The sequence below is a fragment of the Capra hircus genome, chromosome 23 (genome assembly GCF_001704415.2).
Source record: "Capra hircus breed San Clemente chromosome 23, ASM170441v1, whole genome shotgun sequence".
Taxonomy (NCBI): Eukaryota; Metazoa; Chordata; class Mammalia; order Artiodactyla; family Bovidae; genus Capra; species Capra hircus.
The window spans coordinates 23721351-23749027 of NC_030830.1; the positions used below are offsets into that span (position 1 = coordinate 23721351).

The following is a 27677-nucleotide window of genomic DNA, read 5'->3' on the forward strand; positions in this document are numbered from 1 at the left end:
TCCTATTAATTTTCTTCAAGTGCATTTATTTGGTTCTTTCTAGGAATATGTGATAATTTTCCCAGGTCAAAGTAGGATATCATGTATTCTTTTATATCTGTCCCTTCCCCCCCAGTTAAATGTCTTGTCTTGGAACATTTGTGTTTTTAAATGAGCTAAGATTGTTGAGTTCCAGCTAGACAATAGCTCGATTTCTGATCAACGGACCACATTGCCTATCGCTGCCTTTACCGTGATTCCTTAAACACATTTGATGCCCATGAAAGGCCTGTTGCTAAATAGTAATGTGTGCCATTTTACCGCCTAAATTCTTTTCTTGAAATTTCCTGACTGAGCTCTCCTGGAAAGATGTCTTGCAAGTTCTATACATAAATATGTTTTTCTCCTCCTTAACTGTGTCCTTCATTTTCACTTTCAGACCTGTTAGTGCCTCGCTTTCCATGTTCTGGCTGTAGGTGGGCACCTAATTGACTTCATGCTAATCCAATCACTGGCTTCTGAATCTTCATTTTGTTACAGCAAAATGACTTTTATGACGGCTTGGAGTTGAATGCTGTTACTTGGGGAGAATTGAAATGAAGGGAAAATCTTGTTCTTAGCCAGTCAGAATATTCAGTTACACTCATGTGACTTGCTGAAATACTTGGAGTTCCACTAAAATGGAATCACCTTAGGGCCTCATTCTCTGTATTTCACTTTTAATGGTCGCCAAGGGGGTTTTAAACACAGTGGCACAATCGTTGAAAGTAGCACTTGGTGAAAAGGAGAAAAGCTTTGCTCGGAAGAGATCTAATCTTGCTGGAGAATTTCCAGAGAGGGTTACAGAAGTCCCCACAGCCCTTGCTCGCCGGTGTTTGTGCTCTGGGCAGTTGTGGGTGTCAAAGCCTCCTTCCCATCCAGGGACACCAGGGCCCCCTGCAGGATAGGGCTTGCCACCTACACCGCACACACCCAGGAAACTGGGATCCCAGAACGGTAGGACTCCTCCACTTGATAAAAGTGCTTCTTCACCGCTTTGTGCTTTTCACTGGATTGACAAGAAAATGGCCCCAGAGATAGAAGAAAGCAGTTTTTATTTTTCATAATGGAATAAGCTTTTCTTGATATTTTAATCAAAAAGCATCTAGAATGTGACAACTCGAAACTATATTGATACCTAAAGTTTTCTGTGTTCTGTGTAGGAGAATAGAAAATGGCACAGAAGTAACGGAGGACATGAAGTTCGTATTTAAACCAGACAAGCATAATAGATTTACAGATGTATCCTAGTTATATCTATGCCTGCTTTCATCCATGGTTCTGTTAGATTTGATGGGATGTTCAGAATTTGGACTCTAGAACTCTTCAGGATCACAGAATGCCCCCAAATCATCAAAGCTTTGATTTTATTTGGGAAGATTTTATTTGGCTTGCTTAATGATTTTCTTACTCTCGGAAAACAACCCTGTGTGAGAGGTATGGTCCCTTGAAGTTAGTCGGAACATTAGACTGGGGACTTTCCTGGCAGTCCAGTAGTTAAGACTCCATCCTTCCATGGCAGGGGGCATAGGTTCAATCCCTGCTCAGGGAACTAATATCCTATATACCGAGAGGCACTGCCAAAAAAAAAAAAAAAAACATTAAACTGCTCAAATAGTACTCCCATCACCTGCGTAGTCTGGGTAAATCATATTGGAAAACTAAATTAGACAGATATGAAAATTAAAGTACTGGGAACTCCAACATTTAGGTGAAAGGTTAAGTTTTCATGAATGAGGTCATAATTCACACTGTTCCCTTCTGGCAGAAACTTTTAGGATGCCAGAAGGTCACAACTCTGTGTCAGTGGGCGGTGCGAGGGAGGTGTTTGAATTTTTTAAAACGTCGATTGCTTACTGGGCTGTTGTTGTTTTTGCTCACTTTTGTGGATCTTTTTTAAAAAATGTGATTTGTTATTTTGAGGTAATTTCAGGTTGATAAGCAGTTGTAAGAAATAACACAGAGATTCTAGAGCCCAAGTACCCTTTGCTTAATTCCTTCTACCTGGTGGCATGGTGCAGAACTGTAGTTTGGTACCACAACTGGTTGCTGACATTGTTAGAGAAAAGAAGTAAAATGTTTCTATCCGCACATGTTGCCTTTTTATAGTCACATCCGCTTCTTTCCTGCCTTCACTCCATCTCTAACCCCTGGCAACCACTTATCTTTTTTCCATCTCTGTAATTTTGTCATTTAAAAATGTTATATAAGGGGGTTGGCTTTTTTCCGCTCACATTAGCTCTCTGGGGATTCATCTGGGTTGTTAACGTGTATCAGCAATGTGTTCTTTTTGTTGCTGAGAAGTATTCCCTGATGTGGATGTACCCAGGGTTTGTTTAATTACCTTTTGAGGACCACCTTGGGTGTTTCTGATTTGGTGCGGTTACAGATAAAGCTGCTCTGAGCATTTATGTACAGGCTTTTGTGGGAGCGTCAGTCTTTTCTGTGGGATAAATGCCCGGGAGCTTCATTTTAATAACAACATACTGTTTAATTGTGTGCCTGTCCCATAATTTAGCAAATTTCTTTTAGATGGATATTTAAATTTAAAGGTCCCCCCAATTTTTCTGCTGCTGCTATCACTGATGACAATCGTATAAGTAAATCCTAATGCACTTCTGCTTTTATTTTATTAGTATAAGGATTTCTACAAGTGAGCTTGAGAATGCAGAATTTTAAGGCTTTTTAAAAATATCTCTGTTTTTTTAATGTTTATTTTTAGTTTTAAGTGCATCTAATTCCAGAGCATTGTCATTACCTCAAAAACCCCATACACATGGGCAGTTATTTCCCATCCTTCTCTCCCCAGCCCCTGGCAACCACTAGTGCACTTTCTGTCTGTATGGATTTGCCTATTGTGGACATTGCCTACAAAATGGAATCGTATAATATGTGACCTTTTGTGTCCGACTTGTGTAATTTAGCATAATGTTTTCAAGGTTCGTCTGTGTTGCAGCATGCATCGGTACTTCATTCCTTTTTACGAATGAAAAACATACAATATCGCCTTTTATTTATTCATCAGTTGGTGGAAATTGGGGTTTCACCTTTTTGGTGAGGCTATTTTAAATATCGCTGCTGTGAATATTTGTGTGCAGGTTTTTATGTGAACATCTGTCTTCATTTCTTCTGCGCTTACCTAGGAGTAGAATTACTGGGTCATATGGTAGCTCTGTGTTTCACTTTTTTAGGACCCACCAAGCTATTTTCCACATCAGATGTATGATTTGACAGTCCCAAATGATGTATGCGTGTTCAGTTTCTCCATGTCCTCACCGACAACTTTGTTTATGATTACAGCATTCTGGTGGGTGTTACATGGATCTTTTTAAAAGTGAAAGGACCAGAGCTATTGGGATGGTACTGCCTTGCTGACTGGTAGCCCCTGACCTACCACGTAGGGGGATCCCTTGGGCACTGCTAGTAGAGGACTTGCCAGTGGGGTCAGCAGGCTCTCTCTGGGCTTGTGTAGAGGAAGAGGAGACTGTGGCCCTGCCTGCACCTCATGCCAGAGCACCTGACCTGGGTGCATATCTTCAAGGGCCCAGGAGGCTGGATGTGGTGAGTCTCGTTGCCTACTCATCCTCTGTGGACCCAATTGCAGAAACTCAGGCTGAAAATTTTCCTTGCTGGCTTTTATCATAACAGTAATTGTTTTACTTTTTTGCGGGAAAAAAGTCTTTCTTGGATCCTGTGAGATTAAAGGCTAGAAAGGCTTGTGGTTTTCATTTTCACTGGTGACATTTCAAAATTCATTGCAGATCACAAGCTGTCAAAATGATAGCTTTAAGAAGTACTTTTTAAAAAAAATTCAGCTGTGTGGTGGTTTGCAGAGAGCACAAGATTCATACATAGTAGAGTAACTGACTCTTATCCTAATGTGCCTTTTTCTTTCCCTCATATTGAGTCCCAGGAAACCAAGTTCCAATAAACTAGGACACCTGGCTGCTTTAAGTCATATAAACCTGCAGATAACTAAATGGATCTGTTTGTTGTTTGGCCAGGTTACTCAAAGTCTCTGAACTTTAATTTCCTCATGTAAAAAATGGGGATAAGTCTCCACTGAGCCTTTGAAATTCTGGGTGTGTAATAGATAATAAATGTTAGATTCCTTGTCTGTCAAGCTTCAGACTAGCAATGAAAGTTTTATACTCTTTTCATAACCAGATTCTGTGCTTTAGAGTATACAAGCCTTTTCATTTCCTTCCAGGTTCTAGTTAAATCAAGGTGTGTGTGTGTGTCGGTGTGTGTGTGTTAGGGCCATGTTTCTAGTTGGTGCCTCAGTTGAGTGTGGTAACCAGAAGGAAAATCAGCAAGGGAAAGGGGAGTTGGCTTTGAAACACCCCCTCTAACCCCCACTGACCTGTTAGTTTACTCTATTGCTAAGTAACAGGTTGCTGCAGAATTCAGCAGCTTAAAACAGCAGACATTTATTATCCCACACAGTCTCTGAGGGTCAGGAGGCCCAGAGAGGCTGAGCTGGGTGGTTCTGGCTCAGGCTCTGTGATGAGTTGGCTGTGGGGCCGCAGTCACCAGCAGGCCCAGGCCAGAGGGTCCACTTCCTTACTCATGGGGCGGTCACTGGGAGAGGCCTCGGTTTCTTTGTGCATACCCCCCGCCCCCGAGCAGAATGGCTCACGATAGGGCAGCTGGCGCCCCCCGGAGCAGCTAGTCATCTGAGCAGCGTGCTGACCACAATGCCAGTCACAGTGGCTCTTATAACCTCATCCCAGAAGGGACACACAATCCCTTTTGCTGTATTCCGCTGGTCACACCCACAGCCCCGGTCCAGTGCAGGAGGGGATCGCTGGGGACCATCTTAGGGGCTGCCTTCCGCAGATGCCAAGTTGATGTGAAGACACCTCAGTCCTCTAATCCAGGAAATGACACCGATCAGAAGTGTCTGAGTATAGGACTGACAATAAGGGAGCCTGAGCCCACCACTCGGCCAGCGTCCAGATTCTTCCCATTGTCCACCTTTCGTCCTTCCAGGTAGTATGTCTAGTCGGCTGAGGGCAGGTATGTGCCGTGAGTTCTGGCATTGGCAGCCACTCGGTGACACCTTGGTATTACCCAGATTAGTGTGACCAGGCACGTGGTTACTGAATACATCCTGTGCCGAGAACAGCTGCTGGGGGTCACAGGCAGCAAGGCAGATGCTCCCTGGCTGAGCTTTGCAGACCTGGCCACCATTGACACCTGTCAGCCTGGGAAGTGCTGGTTAAGGGCTTCCCTGGAGGCTCAGTGGTAAAGAATCCACTGCCAGGAGAGTTGGGTTCAGTCCCTGGATCAGGATGATCCCCTGGAGGAGGAAATGACAACCCACTCCAGTATTCTTGCCTGGGAAATCCCATGGACTGAGGATCCTGATGGGCTACAGTCCATGGGGTCGCAGAGAGTCGGACATGAACAACCACAACCACCAACTACTACCGGGGAGTATTCTTTATAACAGCATTCCAGAGTGGACAAGGATTTTACACTACTTAATATGTGCTGACTATATGGTATATATGCTACGTGATACTGTGTTTTTAAAATATAACTGACCTCTAACTTAATGGGCTTAGAGATGACCTCCCCACCCCATCCCCTGCTCCTGCTGGTAGAGCTAGAACAAACAGGGAGTTGTAACTTAATTTGTAGGAATCAAAAACATTTTGTCCTTGACTACTGTCCTAGTCTAGACTATCATTGTAATACGTAATATGGATACTGTCGGCTGCAGATTTCATTAGTGTCCAAAAGCCCAGTTTATATACACAGAAGTGGTTCCCAGAGAAGGTTACTCATCAAAATTACTGAAGGAACTTAAAAAAAAAAAAAAATTTCTCAGTCCCTTGACCACTAAATCATTTTCTAGAAGTGGGTCCCCGAAAAGTTTGTTTTTTAAAGCTTCTAGGTGATTCTGAGATGTGGGTTTATTCATTCATGTTTTCAGCCAGGAATTAGCAGTCTGTCAGGCATAGCTCCAGGCTCTGAAGATACAAATGAGAAGGCCAGAGGTTCTGCCCTTGAAGAGCTTGGAGTTTAATGGGGATTGTGAACAAATGAGCACATAATTACAGGGTGACTGACAGTCACAGCACTTTAAACGTCAGCCTGTAATTTTATCACTGATTAAGATAGTGAAAGTAATGATGGGCATCTGAAGATGAGGCCAAGGTGAATTGCCACCATTTTCCCACTGACTTCCCAAACAGGTCTTGTGTCTTAGTTGCTCAGTTGTGTCCGACTGTTTGCAACCCCGTGGACTAGCCCTCTAGGGTCCCCTGTCCGTGGAATTCTCCAGGCATGAATACTGGAGTGGGTTGCTATTCCCTTCTCCAGGGGATCTTCCCAGGCTAGGGATCAAACCCAGGTCTCTTGCATTGGCAGGGAGATTCTTTATCATCTGAGCCACCAGAAATTTCTAGGGTCTCTTATCCAAGCATCATGGGTGAATACACTGCTTACCACTTTGTTTCAGGAGGGCAGAGGGATGTCCATCTCTGCCGTTTTCCTAGCAAGCATACATTGCTTAGCACACAGTAGGTGCTTGTTAAATATCTGTTAACTTAGTGAGTCAGCTGCCTTTCCAGTGACTGGGGGCATGAAGGGCAGTCGTTCTCAGCATCACCGGGAACACAGAAATAAAATCAGTCACCAGACGACCTGATCCCGACGCTTGACCTTTTGCCTTGTCTCCCCTCAGCATTGTGCGGATTGATGAGTTTCTGTTATCTAAGCTCCTCAGGGGAGCGGAGCTCTCCACCCATCTGCAGCAGTCCGGTCTGTATCCACCGGCAGGGGGTTTTCTGTGTCTAGATTTGCTTTGTCTTCTAAATGACAGTGTGCTTCAACCCAAGCCAAATGTCACCTGTCTTATTCTGATTTCAAATGAAAATTAAGTCATCCAAGAGTAATTTTCTACAGTGAACCCTTCTCCAGATGCTTGTGGGGTAAGTGGGTTGGTGGGTGGGGTTTCTAGTAGGAGAAGAACTTTGATAATATGTTGTATTCTTTAGTTGTGAATAAGAATACCCCCTGGAAGCTACCAGAGGCCAAGGGGGGGAATCATTTGACGTCTAACCTGGGCCTTGGAAAGAGCATAAACACAGAATGGGGAGGAAGGACCACAGATGATTCATTTAAGAACAGAGCCCCTGGGTGATCCTCCACCACTTTAAAAGAATGGAATATCCTTCTCCAGCAATGGTTAGAATAGTGCTTTTCAGTTAACTGGTGGCCAGCCAAGGAGCTGGAGACAATGGAGGGGGCTTCCCTTTTAACCTAATTTTTTTTTTAATTTTAAAAAAAGCTTTCATAGTTATTTACTTATCTGATTTAGATGGGTCTTAGTTGCCGCAGTCGGGATTTTTCTTTGCAGTGTGCCGGCTTCTCTAGCTGCCCCGTGGCGTGTGGGATTATAGTTCCCTGACCAGGAATCGAACCCATGGCCCTGGCATTGGAAGGCAGATTCTTAACCACTGGACTACCAGGGAAGTCCCTAACCTGTCTAATTTTTGTATAAGGGAATACTTGAGTGTGGCAGCACTTAGCTTCCCCTCTATTGTCCGTTGCACCAGAATGAGGGCCTCAGCCTTCAACCACACTGCTGACCTGCAGCTGGAATTGGTGGTGCCCCAGCTTTGCAGTGACTTGTCTGAAGCCCAGACAGAGCCATGTCCTTTCTCAGTTCACAGCCAGAGAAAACGACTCCATCAGAACATTAACAGGAGTTGGACGTGCCCATAGAACGAGGGTAAGAAAGTATGAGAAACCTGTGGGGGAAGGAGGAAAGGCACAGATTCCTGAGTTGTCAGAGGGAGGAGGCTGCTGTCGATGTGGCGGATAATTTCTTCCAAGCCAGGATGTAATCTGGAGTTAACATCTATTTAAGTGCCGGCTTTCTGAAGGGATTCTCTCATCAACTTGCTTTCCTATCTGGAAGTACTTGGATGTTTTTCCCCTTGAGGGTCTTTAGGATAGTTTTATATTTGAACATTCTGAGCAGGTGTGGTTAGCTTCCTCCTCTCACTCCTGAGCTGATTTTCTCCATCTGAGAAAAACCTTTGTAAAGTCAAGAAACAGTGTTGTGACTACCAAATTAAAGTACCATTTAATGTTTTGTGTTGTTGGCAGCGACCTGAACAGCATTCCCCTGCCTGCTTAACAGGAGTGGACTGTTAAGGGGGTGAATGGGTCGGAGAATAGAAAGCGGAGGGAGACTTCCTCCTGACCCCGGGGAGCTGGAAGCTTGGCTTAGCTGACTCATTTTTAGCTGGACTGTGAGATTCTAAATGAGTAAACAAGTAGAACAAGGCATGATGAGGAAGTTAACAGTAGTTAAGTGTCTGCCGAGAGCAGTGTGACTTGACTGATTTCTTACAGAAAAGGGAGCTTTCAAAGCAGACTAGCTGCTCCCTGGTACCACTGTCCTGGCAGCAAGAGAAACCAAGGCTTGACCCTGAAAATAAATCTTCACTGCTAAGCTTTAGAGTCACCAAGAAGCCTAGTTGTGGGTTTATGAAAATTAACCTCCTTTCCTATAGTAATTTTTAAAAATCTTGGTTATCTTTTGAAGCAGATTTACCTTAAGATCCTGGTACTTTTCGTGTGCTCAGCAGCTTTCTCGCTTTCTCCAGCTCCTGGTGTAAATGGCCAAGATGGTTAGCAATTGCACTCTAACTGAGACTCATAACTGCATCTCAAGAACCATGACAGGAGCAGCTCTCTTTAAGCCCAGCCACCTTCCCTTGTGGCCACCCCCTCCGCCTTGTTTGCTCACAGCTTGTTGTCCCTCTCCAGGGCCAAGTGGAAAGTGAGGGGCGGGGGGGCGCGGACTGGTTTGCTGGGAAACTTGTAGTATCTTATTTCAAGCCTCCAGCAAATTCTGTGTGATTCTGGATCATAGTGAAAAAAGAATGCTTGTTTAGCCTCACACAGGTGACTCACCTGGCACTTCTCCTGGGCAGAGCTGACTCCTGGACAAATGGATCGTCCACAGGAGCCCGGCTCTCTTTAGGGGGTTCGGATTTTGGCCTTTTGTACTCTGCTGTTTCCAGGTTTTTTATTTTCTGACCTCTGGCAGTTTTGACACTTCTCCTGAAGTTAGGCCTGAGGCTAACCTCAATCCTGAAATGCGTAGTTGGTGTGCCAGGAACTTGCCCGGGGTCACAGGATTAATGCTCGATTTAGGTGAAGGTGCACTGAACTCTGTCGCATCCTGTTTTTAATACAGAGTAATTCCTAGCCCCAGTTAGTAATTTCTTTTCTTAGTGAGGCACGTACAGTGAGACACAATGGTAATACAGCCACATGGTTACCAGAAACACTCTAGAATTTGGTAGTGGGAAGTAATGTTCAACAGTGTCTTTTGGAAAATGTGCGTAAAAGAGGGATTCTTCAAAATCTGTTCTAATGTACCCACCTCTGTTTTCGACCCTTAGCGTGTTTTCCTTATCATCATTTTGTGTGTGTGGCCCTTGACCTGGTGAAGAACTTTTGGATACTGTCGTGGTTAGATTTTTTTTTTTTTCTTTAATGGATCCAACCCCTCCCCGTCATGACCTGTGGTTCTGGAAGCCCCTGTAGATTGGGTGGGTGCCAGGGACTCCTGGTTAAAGAGGGTGGGGAGGTGATGCTTGGCTTGGTGTCAGCATGGTCAGCCTCCTGGGAGGACTGACATCCCCTTTTCCCATCTCAGTGTGGGGAACCAGTCACATCAAAGAATGGCTTATTCTTTGCTGAGCTCAGGACCAGAGCTCCTCTCGCATGGGCCCAGTGCCTGGGCTTGGTCCCTGCCAGTACGATTGTCCAGAGCAGCTGTGTGCCTGCGTGGCCCAGCTCGCCCGGAGCCACCAGTAGGATGACTCTGGTGGTGAAGTGACGTTCCCGGCCCACGAGTGGCTCAGAAGATGGGAATCTGCCGTGGGTGGGTGGGCCGCAGACCTGGCCGTGCACTTGGATTGTGCAAAGTGGGTCATGCCGTTCCCGTGATCCCCAATCACCAGGCACTGTGTCAAGGGCTTGGCAGGGCCCCGTGCCTCTCCTGTTCTATTAGAAAAGTACAAAAGAGTACAGCTCAGCCCACAGGCCACTCAGCAAGTGCCCAGTTCATCCAGCGGGGCGGGCCGCCCAGCGGGAGGAGTTCACTCGCTGGGACCTTTTGTCCTGTTCTGCAGTGGCTGGGCAGCTGGGGAGCTCGCTGTGAAGGGGATGTGGGGACAGGCTGTGAGCACAGCTAAGGTGCCGCCTCTCCTGCCAGCCTGTGGCCACATGCTCCCCACGCCTTGGGGTTGATTTCTGTGAACCTTGGTGGGCAGGAGGAGGGGGGCAGATGTCTCCGGGCCACTGCCCCCAGCCGGCCCTTGAACTGGAGTGCCCTTTCTCTTTGCTCTGTGGTTACCTTCTGCAAGTGGCAACTTCATTTTCCAAAGGAAATTTTTGCTCCACGATCCCATCCCCTTTACCGTGCTTTATTTTTTCATGCCAACAATTACTTTACATATTTTACGCATGTGTGTTCCTGCCCCAGCCTGGAATTTTTGCCCCCAAGGGGCAATTATTATTTCCCACATGTTGCAGGTAGGAACATGGGAGGGACTTCTGTGGTGGCCCAGCAGTAAAGAATTCTCCTGCCAGTGCAAGAGATGCAAGTTCAGTCTTTGGGTCGGGAAGATCCCCTGGAGAAGGAAATGGGAACCCACTCCAGTATTCTTGCCTGGAGAATTCCATGGACAGAGGAGCCTGGAGGGCTACAGTCTGTGCGGTTGCAGGCGAGTTAGACACAACTGAGTGACTAAACAGCAACAGCAGCGGGTTGGAGGTTAAATAACTCCTATGGTCCAGGGTCATATTATAGTAAGTGGAGACAATGGGTTTCAAGCCCAGATTGTCCGATAAAGAGCCCACATGGAACCACGTAACCCCCTGCCAGCCTCTTGTGCTTCTCTGGTTGTGTAACTGCTGAGGGGCAAAGGTGGCGTGTCTAATTGTTGGCATTTGGTTGTGTGGGGAGCTGGTGGCTTCTTGGCTGAAAGGAGTCTGCCAGGTGACCTCCTGAGTCACCCCCAGGGAAGGACAGATGTTGGGCCAGAACACTAGTACCTGTGGCTTTCAAAATGTCACTGATGGCTACGCCTGCACCTCCCACAACCAGGCTGGGTTGACTCAGTTGTTGTAACTATTAGAATCCATTAGGCAATTCCAAACTACTTTAAGGTAGTTATCCGTGAAATTAGGCAAAGGATAAGACGTAGGCTTCAGTGTGGCCAGCCAAGGGAGAGACGTTGCATTAAACTGCTGGTTGATGAGACCAATTTTGCCTTTGCCCTTGGAAGGAAAAACACTTGTGGTTGTTTCTATAATAGTGACGACCAAGACAGTTAAAAATGTGCCTCCTGACTTTCATATAGAACGTATAGTAAATAAATGCACAGATGAAAAGATGCTTCGCTAACTTGTAAATGTAAACCTCAAATGGGGGGCAAGTAGTGAGTTGTAGAATCTTTGAAGATGGAGGTAGGTCTCTAACCACTGTTACGAGACAATCTCCAGGATGTCGTACTACACGTAGTACTCAGCGTACATGTTTTCCCAACTTTTTTCTTTTTGTGCTTACCTCAGTAAGAATGTAGTTTGCATCACACTCATAAATAATGGTACAGTAACACTGAAGATTCATGGCAGCATTTATTCATCCTACCTAAGGACAGGGCACTCTGATGATGATAATTAGTTTGTTCTTTTTAATGCAAAGTTGGCTTGATCATGTATTGATATTAATGGGTTGCAACCAACAGTTACGGAAACTCTCATTCAGCATGTGTCATCTTTTGTGCTTAGAGGAGAGAGACCTCCAGGAGTATATCCAAGAAATGAGACCAGTAAGCTCGTTCTGACAGTGGGTCTGAGGGGTTGTGTTGGAGCAGAATGATGAGATTTTTCTTACTGCCTCTTTTCATTTTAAATGTGTGAATTTTTTGCTGTGGACGTGAAGCATGTTAGGACAGTAATTAATAAAAACACCCGACAGAGGAACCATTTCCTCCCCATGGCAGTCCTGTTTGCCCTGATGGACTTTCCTCCTGCCTGCTCTCTATCCGTTTCTGTCCTTCTCCCCTCTGAGATTTCAGCTTCACAGAGAGAATTTTTATGGAGCTGAGAAAAGAAGCACAGAAAACTGGCGCTTATTTATGAATTCACGGGATTGTGTCTTTCCTTTTGCTTTTCAAATGAGAACTTAGCATGTAAATTACTTTTGTGAGTTTAACAAAGTTGTTGTTTGAACATGAGGAACTTAACCTTGTCCAGAGTGTCTTCTCTGAAAAGAATTTGTTCTTGTTTTATGAAAAACAAAACAAAACAAAACTACAGAAAGCATTTTGAGTAGAGATTAATCAATGTCTCCTTTTCTTAATAGGCTTTAAAATGGAGCACTTCGATGCATCACTTAGCACCTATTTCCGGGCATGGCTCGGCCCCCGAGGTAAGGTGGTTTTGAGTCTTGCTCTCCCATCCTTCCTGCTACTCCTTGTTATAGGCAACTTGTGAATATTGCATGAAGACAGTCTAGAAACCATGCTCATTTTCCAGTGATTAGATACCAGGGGCTTGGAGTCCTGAAGTCGTGAACAGGTGCAATGTCCCCTGACTGCTGGGGCAGAGACACAGGTGCTGGGAACCTCTGCTGACTTTAGTGGAGATTGGACTGTGTTGCAAGCTTGCAGCCTGAGCATACCACAGATTTCACCACTGTTGGTGGCACGGATTGCTCAGTTCTTGTGAGTCTCCAGCTGAATCTGATTTTCAAAATACACTGCTGCAATAGGGGTTTAAAAGCCTTCCCGTTCTATAGTTTTACGGGCTTTCTAACTTCTTTTTGTGGTGTGTCACATCACTGGAGAAGTATATGTGCCTGAGCTCTCTTCTTACCCTCATCTTTCATTGTCCTTCAGGACAAGTCAGCCAGCTCCAAATAGTACACCTTCCTCTAATGTCATCTCTAACATCTCACCTGTAAAGAGGGAACTTGGGAGGTTCACAGAACAGTTCATAGGAAAGCTCCCAGAGGGTTTTAAACAGCTAGAATCTCCATTTGACTCGTGGTTTTTAAAATACAAAGAAAACAATAAAAGGAACTTCATCTGTTAGTCAGGCAGAGATGCAATAAGGCTTATGCCATCTGTGATAATAGTGAGGAAGTGGAGAAACGGGGTAACCTCTCTGGAGGGCAGTTGTGTTTTCTGTTGAAATTAAAATGCACGTGCCCTTTGAATCAGCAGAGATGTGTATAAGGACGCTGCTTAGTGGCACTGCTTGTCAAAACTTGCTCCATGGGAAACAAGCTAAATTACTGTGTGGCCCTGGAAAAGAACAAGCCAGATCCATCTGTCTGTGCTCATGTTGGGATGATGCCTTCTTTCAGTGTTGTGGGATCAAAACTCTAATTTTAAATGGCTGAAACTGTAATAAAAATTATTAGCTTACATTGGAAGGACTGAAGCTCCAATACTTTGACCACCTGATGCAGAGAGCCAACTCATTGGAAAAGACCCTGATGCTGAGAATGATTGAGGGCAGGAGGAGAAGGGGATGACAAGATAATATGGTTGGATGGCATCACTGACTCAGTGAACATGCGTTTGAGCAGTTGTAAGGACGGGGAAGCCTGGCGCACTGCAGTCCATGGGGTCACAGAGAGTCAGACACAACTTAACGACCAAACAACAGCAATAGTAACATCATGAGATCTGAGTTATTCTAGGGGCTCTATGATGTTACCCAAGGACCCTGTTCTTGTCATTTCCTATTTCCTACCTTACATCCTCAGTGTGTCAGCAGCTCTGTGCTCAGGTCAGGCCCCCCATCTTTTGTGGTTACAGATTGGCTGCTGAAGCTCCAGGCTGCACCTCCAGAGGAGGAAAAAAAGTCTAATCTTTTGCATGGTTTTAAGAACCAGAAAACCCTTCCTCAGAGCACTTCACAAACTGTCGTCTCCTCAGAGCTCAGTGGCCACAGTGGCTCCACATGCTCTCATCTGAACCAGTCCCCTGGGGGTGGGTTAGGGCTTCGTGATTGACTAGCCTCCCTAAGGATTTACCACCTGGGATTGGGGCCGGCCACCCAGGAAACGGACTTCCCTGGTGGCTCAGACGGTAAAGCGTCCGTCTACAAGGCGGGAGACCTGGGTTCGAGCCCCGGGTTGGGAAGATCCCCTGGAGAAGGAAATGGCAATCCACTCCAGTACTATTGCCTGGAAAATCCCATGGACAGAGGAGCCTGGTAGGCTACAGTCTATGGGGTCACAAAGAGTCAGACACGACTGAGCAACTTCGCTTCACCCAGGAAATACTTGGATACTTGGTGACATAGGAAAATGAAGATCTGTTAGAAAATTAAATTTAATTAAAATAAATTTGCAAGATGCAAAACAGCTTTAAATAAAAGGAAATGGGAGGTTTTCGTAGGTGCAATCATTGTGTTTGTGTTGTTATGTACACATAAACATATATGACGATCTGATGTTAGTTGCTAAATAGGAACTTGTGTTCTCAGAATTGACAGCGTTAGGCCCAGAGCTGAGAACATTAGGTGTTAAGCATCCTCTTGTTACTAATAAGTTCGCAAGGGCAGCCACTTCCCTAAAGGGCTTCTGAGAAGCACGGATCAGTGAAACTACCATCACCACCACGCTAACATCAGTGGGCAGAGGATGGAGGGAGTCTCCCTCTGAAGCCAAGAAAAAGAGACACTGGGAGAGTTTAGGGTGTCTGCCAGAAAGGAGACTGACAGTGGTTCCCCAAGTGGGCGTATGTTCTCCTTAAGCTGTGCTTGTCCTGCAAGGTCAAGGGAGAGGGCCCTGGAGAGAGAGTAGCAAGATAGCTGAGCCAGGAGGTCAAAGAAAGGGCTGGTCAACTGTCCTTTTCCCCCTCCTTCCTGCCGAGGGGAGGGGTTGGGGAGGCAGGAGGTCTTTCCAGCATCAGTAATGTCCTTGAATCAGTAATGCAGGTCTTCTCTCTCACGCTTCTGCTCTGCTCTTATCCGGTCGTTGCCGCTTCACTCTCACTTTTTAAAAGGTTATCGCTCCTGCTGCTGTTGACCATGGCATTCCGCAGACGAGGCCTGTTGAATCAGAGACAATCTCTGAGCTGGCCGAGTGGCACGTTTTCTGAGTCTGCACATGCCAGACAGACTGGCTGACACTGGGCTGACATGGCGAGCTTCGGAGCTCAAAGATTGCCACTTCTAGGGTTTCCTTGACCCATGCGTAATTCAGCAAGCCTGGTTAATCAATCCAGTTAGTGAAAAACTGAGCTTTCTCCTTGTTTTCTTTAAGATTCTTAAGAACAGATTTTATAAAAGTCATTTAGCAAAGCCCCTGATAGTAGCACATTATTGTTTAGAACACGAATGCGAGCCTCGCCTTGAGCCTATGTATTGAAGACTCACAGTTCCTCTTCAAGTTGCTTTTCTGGCTTGGGAACATTGTGGTTAGAGAAAGTGTTTTCATGTTCGAAGCGCATTGTTATTATTTTTATATCTACTTTATTATCACTGAATGTTTTTTCTTTTACAATTTTCCAGATACTCGAGTAGAAGGATGGTTTCTTCTGGACAATTACGTCCCCACCTTGGTCTGCTCCATCCTGTACTTGCTAATCGTGTGGCTGGGACCAAAATATATGAAGACTAGGCAACCGTTCTCCTGCCGGGGGATTCTAGTGGTGTACAACCTCGGACTCACTCTGCTGTCTCTCTATATGTTCTTTGAGGTAAGTCAGAGGCTGACACGGCTTCCTCTTGCTTCAGGGTGCTTGGGTCACTGTCCTGAATCTCAGGCCTGAGTGGAGAAGGCCAGCGATGTGGTGGGGGAGGGGAGGACGGGTACAGGAATGCGTTTTGAGGATGTTCTAAAATCGATTTTTCAAAACACTAGAGTTATTTGTACAAATGTGCCTTCTGGAATATCTAAAATAGAAACCTTTGCTATTGATTCTTTTGTTATGTATGTTTTGTGTTACACTCAAAATTAAACATTTTCAGAAATGCTCTCATGCAAGCAAAATACAGAGTAGAAATTGAACAAAATGCAAAAAAACAGATCTGTGAGCATTTTATTAGGAAGCGTTTAATAAATGCCTGATTCTTATTGGGAGGTGGTCGGGGGAGGAAGTGGGCAGAGTCTGCGTCTGGTGTATTTGTGGTCAGCCAGCCTCTCTCCATCTTGATCTGATCACTGTCAACAGCTTGGAGATTGAACAAGTTATTTTTATAAAAAGCTGAGAAGAGTAGATAGGTTAGTGTTTAGGGTTTGAATGGTCTGTGTAAGTTCAGGCCAGATTGTTTCTGCTATAAAACAAAGATGCTGAAAACCAAATTTGATGATCTCAAAGGCTTAAGTAAGAGTGGAAGATAACATCAGATCGGCACATAAGCCTCCTGTTTTGACAGTACAGTCAGGCTTTAAAGTAGGAGAGGAAAGCTCTCTCTGGGATAAGCACGATTTATATGCATTTTAGGAGCAGAACTACACTGTTGAGGTTTATAGCATAAAACTACTCCTAAATCTCTGGGGCGGAGAATGACGCCATATATAAACACTTTCAAGTACTCCTGTTTAGATTGTTACCCTTTCATTGTGACTTAAATTCTCCAAGGAGAGGAAAAGGAGAGAAATTAATATGACTCTTACAGTGATTTCCCCACCAGCCTCGAGCTGTGAGGGGGTCTGTCTGTGTGGGTATGTGCAGGGGTCTGTGACGCAGGGGCTGGTGGAAAGCACTGTGTCTGATGGTCAGAGACACAGCCACAGAGGGAGGCCTGGGTCAGGTTCCCCCACGTAAATCTCATAAAGCAAGGTAAAGGTTTTATGATTAAGAATTTATAGATGCTGTTCTCATTGCTTTTATGCCAACAGTCTGTGAAATGCTTACAACTCCTTTTTTTGCTTCTTTTCTGTCCTGTTCTAGAGTGAAAGCAGTTTAATTAGCCTCCGAGATGGAGACTGCGGGCCTGGAGGCAGGGGCAGTGACAGGCCTGGGCCCAGCCCTGTGCTCATCTCTGTGTTCCAGGGACAAAGCCGCAGTGAGCTGTCAGGTGTCTGAGTGAACCGCATACTATCCCATACTTGATAGATAAGAGAGCCATTTCCTTACGAAGGCTCCTATAGAGTTAATTATTACACATAGCAATATTCTAGAGAAAAAGTATTTAAGACTATTGAATGTTATAGAACTTACGTTATCTGCCATATATGTTTCTCAAGCCCTAGAGATATAATCACAGCTTCATAATTTAACCTCTCAAACAGCTAATTCACTGGTAAAGAGGGGAGGAAAGTGCTGGGTAAATTGCTGCCAACTGCATGTGACTGAATTTGGGAGATCTATTAATAAGAGCGTTGTAATAGGAAGTACCAATTTTTCCTCTGCGACAGCTTGGTGGAAACATTAGAAAATGTTGAGCAGTATCTAAGCCCTGAATATAGAGATGTAGGAAATATACAAAGGAGGTTAAATATGTTTAACTCACAACTTAGATAGAGAAGTTATGGATAAGGGGACAATAATCCTTAAATCAAGTTTATAAAAATAGAGCCAGAGCAGATATTCGCAAGTTGAAAATTAACCCTAGTATCCGCATTAGATGATATTTACTTTGGATTATTTTGTCTGACTTTTTTTTTTCCTGTACTTACATAAACCCTTCAGGAATATCCTGATAACATATCTTTTGTCAACTTTTAAATTTTATTGTAGCTACTGGTTTTTCCCTTTTTTCTTTTCTTAGCACTTATAGTCCAGTGAATACTAAAACACAGGACAATTATGGAGTTTTATAACCGAACAAATTAAAGGGATCCTGGAGCCCACCTGGGCCCCTCACTTCAGGGAAATGTGCCAAGAGTTAGAGCCATTTAAGATGACCCGAAGAAGGAAAGTAACCAAATGACTATCTTAAAACTGTGAAATTCATAGATTCACTCAGGTGGCTGCTCTGTCCTGACCTGGGACTTTTCTGGTGTGTCGCCATGCTCTCCTCGCCTCTGGGCTCTTGTCACCAAAGCCAGGAGGATCTAATTGCTTGGTTTGTCGCAGTCCAGAGGGGAACGTCCCGCGCAGGAATCGTAGGACTCAGCACTAGCAGTGGGAAGCAGAGTCAGCACGTAGACCTTGAACTTGAATGAAGAGAACTGCTGGCTGCCTTCCTGTACCCCGTCCACTCAAACCCCCAAGACCAGGTTCTTCCTTTCTAGGGGTCTCTGCCCCCTAGAAACTCCCAACTTCTTCAAACCCAAACCTGCCTTAGTTTGACAGTCCCTGTCTCATTTCTGAGGACCTGTCTCAAGGTCAGTTCCTCTGTGTCCTCTTGAGGGCTTGGCTCTGAAGCAGTGATCCCAGCCCCTCCTGCCTCCTCGTGGTCCCAAGGAGCCTGATGCCTTCTCCCCCATCGCGGTGCCCTGGGGGTATGCCCTCCAGCCTGTGTCCCTCACGGGCACCTCACTGGCTGTGGTTACAATGTTCCTTCCACATCTTTTTTTGTCCTCTTGTTAGCATGGCGCCAGCATTGAGACAGAAAAAAGCAAATGTTGGAACCATGTTTCATCAATACTTTAACAAAGAGAAATCACAGACTAAAAGCACGATTGTTCTTTGAGTGTTAGTTTATTCCCTTGCAGTAAGAACTGTGTGTTGGTAAAGTAGTGTGAGAAAATTCAATAACATACAGCAAAGATTCAGAACATTTAAAATGTAATTTTTTTGGTTGCCAACTGGATCGGTGATCTGAATTGGCATAGATTCAGAACTTATTTTTTTTTCTTTCCTTTTTCAATTTTTACTTAGAATTGTAAGTTTGAAACTACTTCAGAATATGGAAAATAAAATCGCAAATATTTCTCTAGGTACCTAACAAAGCTTGACATTACTGGTTTGAATTTTTTGTTTAAAAAGAAAACATGACAGAAAGGCATCAGAAGTGTAGCCCCTTCACAGATGTAACTTTCTTCTGAAGGGCATGTTTCTTTCCTGGCTATGTTTCTATACATTTTCCACATGTGTATGTATATATGTGACAACTTACAGGCTATCTGAGGACAGGTTTTTTTTTTTTAAACTTACATGAGCGATGTATGGCTTATATATACTCTTTTTCAAGTAGCTTTTTTCAGTCAGCATTATGTTTTGAGAAGAGACTTTGATACTTTGAATCTTAGGGACTTCATTCATTAGTTTTAACTCCTCTTTATTACTTAACTGTTAGAATTTCTTAAGTCATTTGATCCATTTTTCTTTGGGGGGACATGTACGTTGTTTCCAATTAAACAGTGTTGAAATCCTTGAAGAATTATCTCCCAACACTATCTTTCTCCTTCACAGAAACTTCATTCTTGTTTTGCATTTTGTATTTTTTTTATATAGTACAGAAGCACAGTTTTGTTATTTTCCTATTTATTCTCCTAGGCTGCGGTTCTCATGTGCTTTACTAGCTAGAAATAAATGTATATGTTGGCATTTGAGGTAAAGGGCTTTTGCAGTTAAGAAGGAATTAAAACGTACTTTTTTTCTCTCTGATCAGAAACCTCCCCCCAAAACAAAAAACAATGCTGCATTGAATGTTCTTGGATGTGTCCCCTGTGCCAATGTGAGTGAGTGAGTGACTTTCGCCAGGCATACAGTTAGGAGTTAATGATTGAATCTTGACACTTTTAATGGGGAAATTTTAATCCATTTTCACTTAGTATGCTCATTATTATTTTAGAATGATATCTATCACCTTCTGTGTGTAAGTTTTCTTTGCTCTTTTGCTTTCTTTCCTGCTTTCTGTTGAACTTTTTTTTTCATTTTGCTGATTTAAAAGCTACTTATTATATTATTTAGTAGTTACTTGTAAATTTTCAACATGCACCTTTGACTTAATAAATTCTAAAGTGAATTGCTGTTTCTACTCCTGAACATTGCAAGGATCATAGATGATTTGGGCTTTGAGCCCCCATCATCCATGATATTGTTGTCAGGGTTTCATTCCGCCTCTTTCTGAGACCCTAAACAGTCATCATTACAGTCCGTGCTTACTGATTTTTTTTTTTTTTGGTGCACTGTTCATCTGTAAAACCCATTCTTTGCTTTGAGCTTCAGTTTTCTTCTGAAGTAGTTCCTTTTCTGTGAAAGCTAAGCTCTTAGTCCCTGAGTATCACGTATGTGTGTATATGCTTGAACATATTTTAGCAGGGCATAGAATTCTAAATTAGCAGTTATTTTCCCCCAGCACATTGCAGATTTATTTCGGAGAAGTCTGCTGCAGTCCCATTTTTTGTTTGTTTTGTAGGTAACCTTTTTCTTTCAAGATGTTTCTAAACTTGTGTTTAAGAATAAAAACAAAATGTACCTAAATAGCAGTTCACTCTTGCCTCAGGATTGTATGCATCCAAGCCAAGGATTCATATATTTCTTAGTTTTGGAAAGTCCTCAGGCATTATCGTCTCCGTACTTCCTCCTCCTCCTCCATCAGTCCTGTCTGGAGCTCCTGTTAGACGTGTGCTGGACATTCTCACACCTGCGTACTCTCTCTCGAGTGTTTTGCATCTTTCTTTCTCTTCTGCATTCCTCTAATTCACTTGTACTCTCAGTTGTGTCTAATCTGCTATTTCACCCATTTCTAGCTTCAGTTACTATGCATCTTATATCTCTAAAAATTCACTGCTTGTTCCTTCTTCCACTCCATAACCGGGAAACTTTTTTTTTCATCCGTGGTTGGAGATAACTGGGTCTCCAACTTAACCATTTGCTGTATTACTTTTTAAAATAGTCTTTAAAAAGTGTTCTTTCAGCTGTATCTGTGAGGTCATGCGTCTGGGATAATTATTATATCTATGTTAAACTTCTTTTTAAAAACAAAAACTGGACGGTTTGTTGGGTGTCCCGTGTAAGCATCTGAAGCTGATATCGGTGGGGTCATCTCAGGTAAATGTGTCTGCCCCAGAGAAGAGAGATTTTTTTTTAAAGGACTTGAATATAAGCTCACTTCCTCTTTTCTGAGTTCTTTCTCAGGGCAGCAGCACCTTATATCAGGGCTTCCCTGGCAGCTCAGACAGTAAAGAATCTGCCTGCAATGTGGGAGACGCAGATTTGATCCTTGAATTGGAAAGATCCCCTGGAGAAGGCTATGGCTACTCACTCCAGTATTCTTGACTGGAGAATTCCATGGACAGAGGAGCCTGGTGGGCTGTAGTCCATGGGGTCGCAAAGAGTCAGACACGACTGAGCAGTTGACGCGATACTCACCTTACAGTTAGGCATCGGTGGTGCTGGAGCTCCTTTGCTGGTCCCCGTAGCATTTGTGCATTAACAGTGGGGGTGATGGTCGTGCTTTAGTCCGGTTGGCTGCACTGTGAGAACAGTAGTCATTTTTTCATTTGAATCTTCTCATCAACACGTCCGGGACTTCTTTATAGGGAAGATGAAAGACATCGAGCATTTGACAGGACAGGTGTTTTATTTTCCAGCCTCTCTGTAATTGTGGAGTCAGTGCCGTCGACACGTCTCCCCAGGCACCTGCAGCACTGCCTCCCCGCCTCTGGCTTTGAAGGTCCTCAGTAGAGCTGCAGAGCAGTTGCTCTGGAAACATTATATTCTAAACAGCCTTGTTTTTCTTTCCCGTCAGGCTTTCCTAAAATAGCTAGGTTATTGTGGGAAAAACCAGATTTGGAAAAACACTTGAAAGACCTGGCGAGTAATTATTGCATTTTATTTAAAAACGATTTTGTTTACAAAAATATTTTGAAAACGACATTTAGTACTCTTCTGCTTTTGCCTATTGAGCAGAGGTATAGAGAGGCTGAAATGTTGGTGAGGTTAATACTTACAGGAAAGGCCTGACTGTTGCCTCAAACACTTCTTACTCACAGTTCCCTGACAGCTGAAATTCCTTTCTCAGAAAGAAACCTCTCTCGAGGGGAAGCATTGCCTCAGTTACTTGCCCATCCATTCACCTGGCACTGCCCTAGAGAAGGCTGCAGCCCAGACAGCCTCTGCCTGAGCTACATACCCAGGGGACTGGGAGGGAAGGCCTTTCAGTAGAGACGAAGCTTTGGCGTTGGTCCAGAGCCAGGCTAGACTCTTCTTAACTGACCTGCAGACCTGTTAACCCGGCCTTGCAGCTACTGTTAACAAGGTGGTGGTGGGTTGTTCAGTCGCCGGTTGGGTTGTCCAACGCTCTGTGACCCCATGGACTATAGCCTGGCAGGCTCCTCTGTCCATGGGATTTCCATGAATCCTGGAATGGGTTGTCATTTCCTTCTCCAGGGTTGCCCGCATCTCCTGCATTGCAGGCAGATTCTTTACTGCTGACCCACCAGGGAAGCCCAGTATAACAAGGTACCAGTCTACAAATGCTCAGCTAAAGCAGACTCAGTTTGCAAAGCAGGAGTCAGTAGGTAAGCTGGAAATCTCTCTTTACACAGAGGATGCTCTGCTGAGGCTTCTGTATACAGCAGGAACAGACCTAGTCACGAGCCTTCAAGTATTTGGGCAGGAAGAGCGGACACTTGTCTGGAATCACAGCAAAGACATATACAGTACCTGCCTGTGCCTGGTACTGGTCCTGCTCACTCAGTGTTCGTCACATGGTTACTGACTCCATCCTGCAGAGGCAAAGTCCTGGTTGGACCTGGGATTGGAATCTGAGATTCAGGCCATTGCGCATCACCTTCTCAGAACACTGTCTCAGCTTGGGTTTTCTCTCCCAGCCACCAGCAGCCCCATAAAATACAAAATGAGTGTTTTTTGTGGGACGTGTGGAAGCAGCCTACCGGAAACCACCGCTCAGGAGACTGAACAGTGAGTGAAACAAAACTGCAGCGTAAGAGAACAGGGCCCGAGGCTGGGGGAGAATGCCAGACATACCTGTGTCAGGCTGGTCTGAGGACGAGCTGTTTTTTTCTGCTTTGTTCTGAAGCCTCCTGTAGTGCACAGAGCCTGCCCTTATGACGTAACCAAGAATATTGCAGTCAGCTGTAACCCAGGGGTGTTCCTGGTCCTAAGTGGAAAAAAGCACATTTGGAGGTCACGGGTATGAACTTATCTTAACGGGCATCCTTCTGCTCTGGACAGGAGAGATGTGAAATTCAAACCCACATGCTTCAACTTGACCCTGTTCCATAATAGCACTGCTAAGATTGATCAGCTAAACCGTAGAGAAAAGGTACTTTTCATTTGGGAGTATTCATGGTTCATTTTATTTTTTTAATTTTTTTAGACTTTTTGTATTGGGGTATAGTTGATTAACAATGTTGTGATAGTTTCAGGTGAACATCGAAGGGGCTCAACCATCCATATACATGCATCCATTCTTCCCCAAACTCCCTTTCCATCTAGGCTGCCACATAACATTGAGCAGAGTTCCATGTGCTATACAGGAGGTTTTTGTGGTTATCCATTTTAAATATAGCAGTGTGCACATGTCCATCCCAAACTCCTTGACTATCTCTTTCCCCCCATCCTTCCCTCCTCCGACAACCATAAGTTCATTCTCTAAGTCTGTGAGTCTCTTTCTGCATTCTAAGTTGATTTGTATCATTTCATTTTAGATTCCACATGTAAGGGATGTCATGATATTTCTTCTTCTGTCTGACTAACTTTACTCAGTATGACAGTCTCTAGGTCTTCAGTTCAGTTCAGTCGCTCAGTCGTGTCCAACTCTTTGCTACCCCATGAATCGCAGCACACCAGGCCTCCCTGTCCATTACCAGCTCCTGGAGTTCACTCAGACTCACGTCCATCAAGTTGGTGATGCCATCCAGCCATCTCATCCTCTGTCGTCCCCTTCTCCTCCTGCCCCCCAATCCCTCCCAGCATCAGAGTCTTTTCCAATGAGTCAACTCTTCGCATGAGGTGGCCAAAGTCCTGGAGTTTCAGCTTTAGCATCATTCCCTCCAAAGAAAACCCAGGGCTGATCTCCTTCAGAATGGACTGGTTGGATCTCCTTGCAGTCAAAGGGACTCTCAAGAGTCTTCTCCAACACCACTCAAAAGCATCAATTCTTCAGCACTCAGCCTTCTTCACAGTCCAACTCTCACATCAATACATGACCACTGGAAAAACCATAGCCTTGACTAGACGGACCTTAGTTGGCAAAGTAATGTCTCTGCTTTTGAATATGCTATCTAGGTTGGTCATCACTTTCCTTCCAAGAAGTAAGTGTCTTTTAATTTCATGGCTGTAGTCACCATCTGCAGTGATTTTGGAGCCCCAAAAAATAAAGTCTGACACTGTTTCCACTGTTTCCCCATCTATTTCCCATGAAGTGATGGGACCAGATACCATGATCTTCGTTTTCTGAATGTTGAGCTTTAAGCCAACTTTTTCACTCTCCTCTTCCACTTTCATCAAGAGGCTTTTTAGTTCCTCTTCACTTTCTGCCATAAGGGTGGTGTCATCTGCATATCTGAGGTTATTGATATTTCTCCCAGCAATCTTGATTCCAGCTTGTGCTTCTTCCAGCGCAGCATTTCTCATGATGTACTCTGCATAGAAGTTAAATAAGCAGGGTGACAATATACAGCCTTGACGTACTCCTTTTCCAGTCTGTTGTTCCATGTCCAGTTCTAACTGTTGCTTCCTGACCTGCATAGATTTCTCTAGGTCTTATGGTTCATTTTAAACCAAACATCTGCTGAAGGTAAAGATCTAGTGAAAGGTCTGCTTTTCTATAAAATTCTTCATGGTTAGAGTATCTCCATTGTGTTCTTATTAAGGACTCAGAACAGACAAAGAAAGTCAGAGGAGCTCGGAAGTGCTGTTGGAGATTACATTTGAACCCAGAGTCAGGTTTTCTCGGGTGCTGGTCCCACCAGTGCCATCGAGAAGTTGAGTGACTTTGGACCACACACGTTGCTACTCATGTTTCCTTAGTAAAAACATGAACTTGATCCAGGTCTAAAAAGTACACACTTGTACACACCCACAGGGACAGTCAAATCTGTGAAGACGTCAGCCTCACACACTACCGGTGGTGTTGCTCATTTTAGCAAAGTCCCTCGGGTCCTAGGATGGTTGAATTTCAGCATGGTTGGTGTCTGTTCTCGTTACCTTTCATTCCGTTTCTGCTAGGATGGATATAACCACACAGGTCATGAACCTCTCATCACTAAAACCATTAGCCCCTTTTCAAAAGGGATCATCTTGCTGCTCTGAGATCTTGGGATGTCGGGTGCATGCCTGATAAGGGCCACACAGGATGACATTTTTCTTCTTAGTATTTCAGGTGACTTTGTTTTCTTAAGCTGCTGTGGCAGCGTTTCAGTAAGTGCCGTGGAAGTGGTTATCGTACTACAGGGTATGTGTCCTTTTTGTGGTTAAATTGTGGTATTAGATAAGAAAAGTCATCTCTCACCCAGAAAATCAACTTGAAATGGTTCTCCATGAACTGCGTCATCCAGACCCAGCAGTGATGTTCCCCTCAGTTTTCTTCTTTGAAAAGAGGCATGAAACCCCCTTTGCTTATTGAATTTGTCTCATAAGGAGAGAAGAAAGCTTCTAGCTGGGCTTTAATTATAGCTCTGTACGTGCTCCTGGCCTAATTGAAGTTTGCTTTACTCCAGAGAAGAGGAGCAGTGCTTTGCCGTGGTGCTGTGTGTGTCTTGGTTACTTGGGAAAAGCCAGATGTAGGGTGCCTGGCGCTGCCTCGGTTGCTCTTGGAGTGGCCGGCGGGATCAAGGGCTGGGGAGGGTGGTGGCCAGCTGCTCGCTATGGCCTGCTTTTCCATTGGAGCACGGTCTTGCCCTCTCTAGGTGATGCTCAGAAGTCAAGGTTGAGCCCTGCTGCCCTCACTTCCGGTACCTCACCGCTGGCCCCGCCCCCGGGTCCTCCCCCAGGCTGCAGTGTGCTGAACGTTCAGGGACAGACTAGAGTGGCTCTTGGGAGGAAGCCAGGCCTGGCAAGAGCATTGTCTTCTCTGAAGCACTCCTCGCAGGCTGGAGGGGAGGCCAGGCCTTGGCTCTGAGAGCCTCTGGGCGTTACTCAGACACACTGTTTGCTTCTGATGGGAACAGAGAGACCAGGGTCCTGATACTGGCCACTATTACAAAAGGTGGCAGAGAGGCTCAGATAAATCAACTCGAACTCCAGTGCTCGATCCTCCTGTGTTAAGTCATCCTGCTCCCTGCCTCCCCACCTCCTTTTTTTTATCCTCTCTCTTTTGAAGCCAAGGATATTCAAGAATTAAAACTTTCCACGTCCCCAGTAGGACATTTGATGAGGACTGATTTTCATCTTGTGAACAGAAGACTTTTTTGTTTTCCTGCAAATAAAACAGCAGGTCTAGATTTAAGGGACAAGAAGCAGCACCTGGAACTCTGTGGTTAGTTGAGCAGATACTTGTTCAGCCTCTCTTGTGTATGAGTCCTCCCTCTATGGGATTTTGTGGCTGAGGGAGCTGCAGCCAGGGCCGCCAAGAGCTTAAGACAGCAGAGCTTAAGACAGAGCCAGTGACACAGGGCTTAAAGACCACGTGAGCAGATAGGTGTAAGTCATGGTAGGGTAGGCCCAGAGGCAGGAGACTGGGCTTGACCTGGAGTGCTCAAGGGAGCAGTCATGAAGAAAATAGAATTTTAGCTGACCTTTGAAGGATAGAGAAAATTTTGAGAGCTGGAGACGGAGAGCATTGCAATTGAAAAGGATAAAGTAATGGTTGTTTGCAGCAGTTACTGTGCTTATCTTTTCTACCAGGCTGGGTGAGGTAATCCGTCCACACTTCATCTCATTAACTTCCCATGGCAACCTGAACAAGAGACAGTCTTTATCCTATTTGAGGAGTGAGGAAACTAAGACCTAAAGAGCTGCTGTCTGTTTTTGTAAATAAAGTTTTATTGGTTTCCTGTTTTATGGTATTTAAGTACACTGCTCTCCCCCTGCCCCTCCGCCATTGGTGATATGAAAGAACTACAAGTTTCTTTTTTTTTAAGTCTACCTTTATTTTGGGGGCTTCCCAGGTGGTGCAGTGAAAGAATCTGCCAATTTAGGAGACTCAAGTTTGAACCCTGGGTCGGGAAGATCCCCTGGAGGAGGAAATGGCAGCCCACTCCAGTATTCTTGCCTGGATAATCCAATGGACAGAGGAGCCTGGTGGGCTACAGACCTTGGGGTTGCAAAGAGCCAGATACTACTGAGAACAAACACTAACTAACCTTTATTATTATTGTTTTTTAAAATTTCTTTGGTTGGGAGAGCTCTTCACATGACTTGAGGGCCATAGCATGCGGGATCTTAATTCCTGGACCAGGGATTGAACCACATCGCCAGCTTTGCAAGGAGGAGTCTTAACCACTAGACCACCAGGGAAGTCCTTCAAGTTTCTGTTTTTAAGAGAAGGCTTCCGTGAACAAAGACCTTACATTCTCTTCTGGTGTATTTGAAAACATTTGCCCCTTCTTACTGTCAAGGGGAAAAAATGCACGTAATTAGAGCAGATGCCGAGAAGTGGTGTCGAGTTTGCGTTGAAGTTTCTACGCTCTCTCTACTCGCTGCTCCTGTGATCAGAAACATCAATTCAGGAAACAGCCCACTGGGCTCAAGGTGCATTGGGCAGGGGTGGGGGGGGGGGGTGCACTTTGTAGATGAGAAACAGATTTTGCCCTTGGATTATGTATCCCACCTAGGAGAGGATCATGCCTGTGA

General features: G+C 44.7%; 1 protein-coding gene across 1 annotated transcript in view; it reads left to right on the forward strand.

The window, feature by feature from the left end:
* Positions 1–27677, forward strand: part of ELOVL5 (ELOVL fatty acid elongase 5) — a 66003-nt gene that overhangs the window by 27408 nt on the left and 10918 nt on the right. The window contains 2 exon segments of the mRNA NM_001285628.1: positions 12425–12490; positions 15589–15776. Coding sequence (NP_001272557.1) covers positions 12433–12490; positions 15589–15776 — 246 coding nt within the window. The 5' untranslated portion in view covers positions 12425–12432.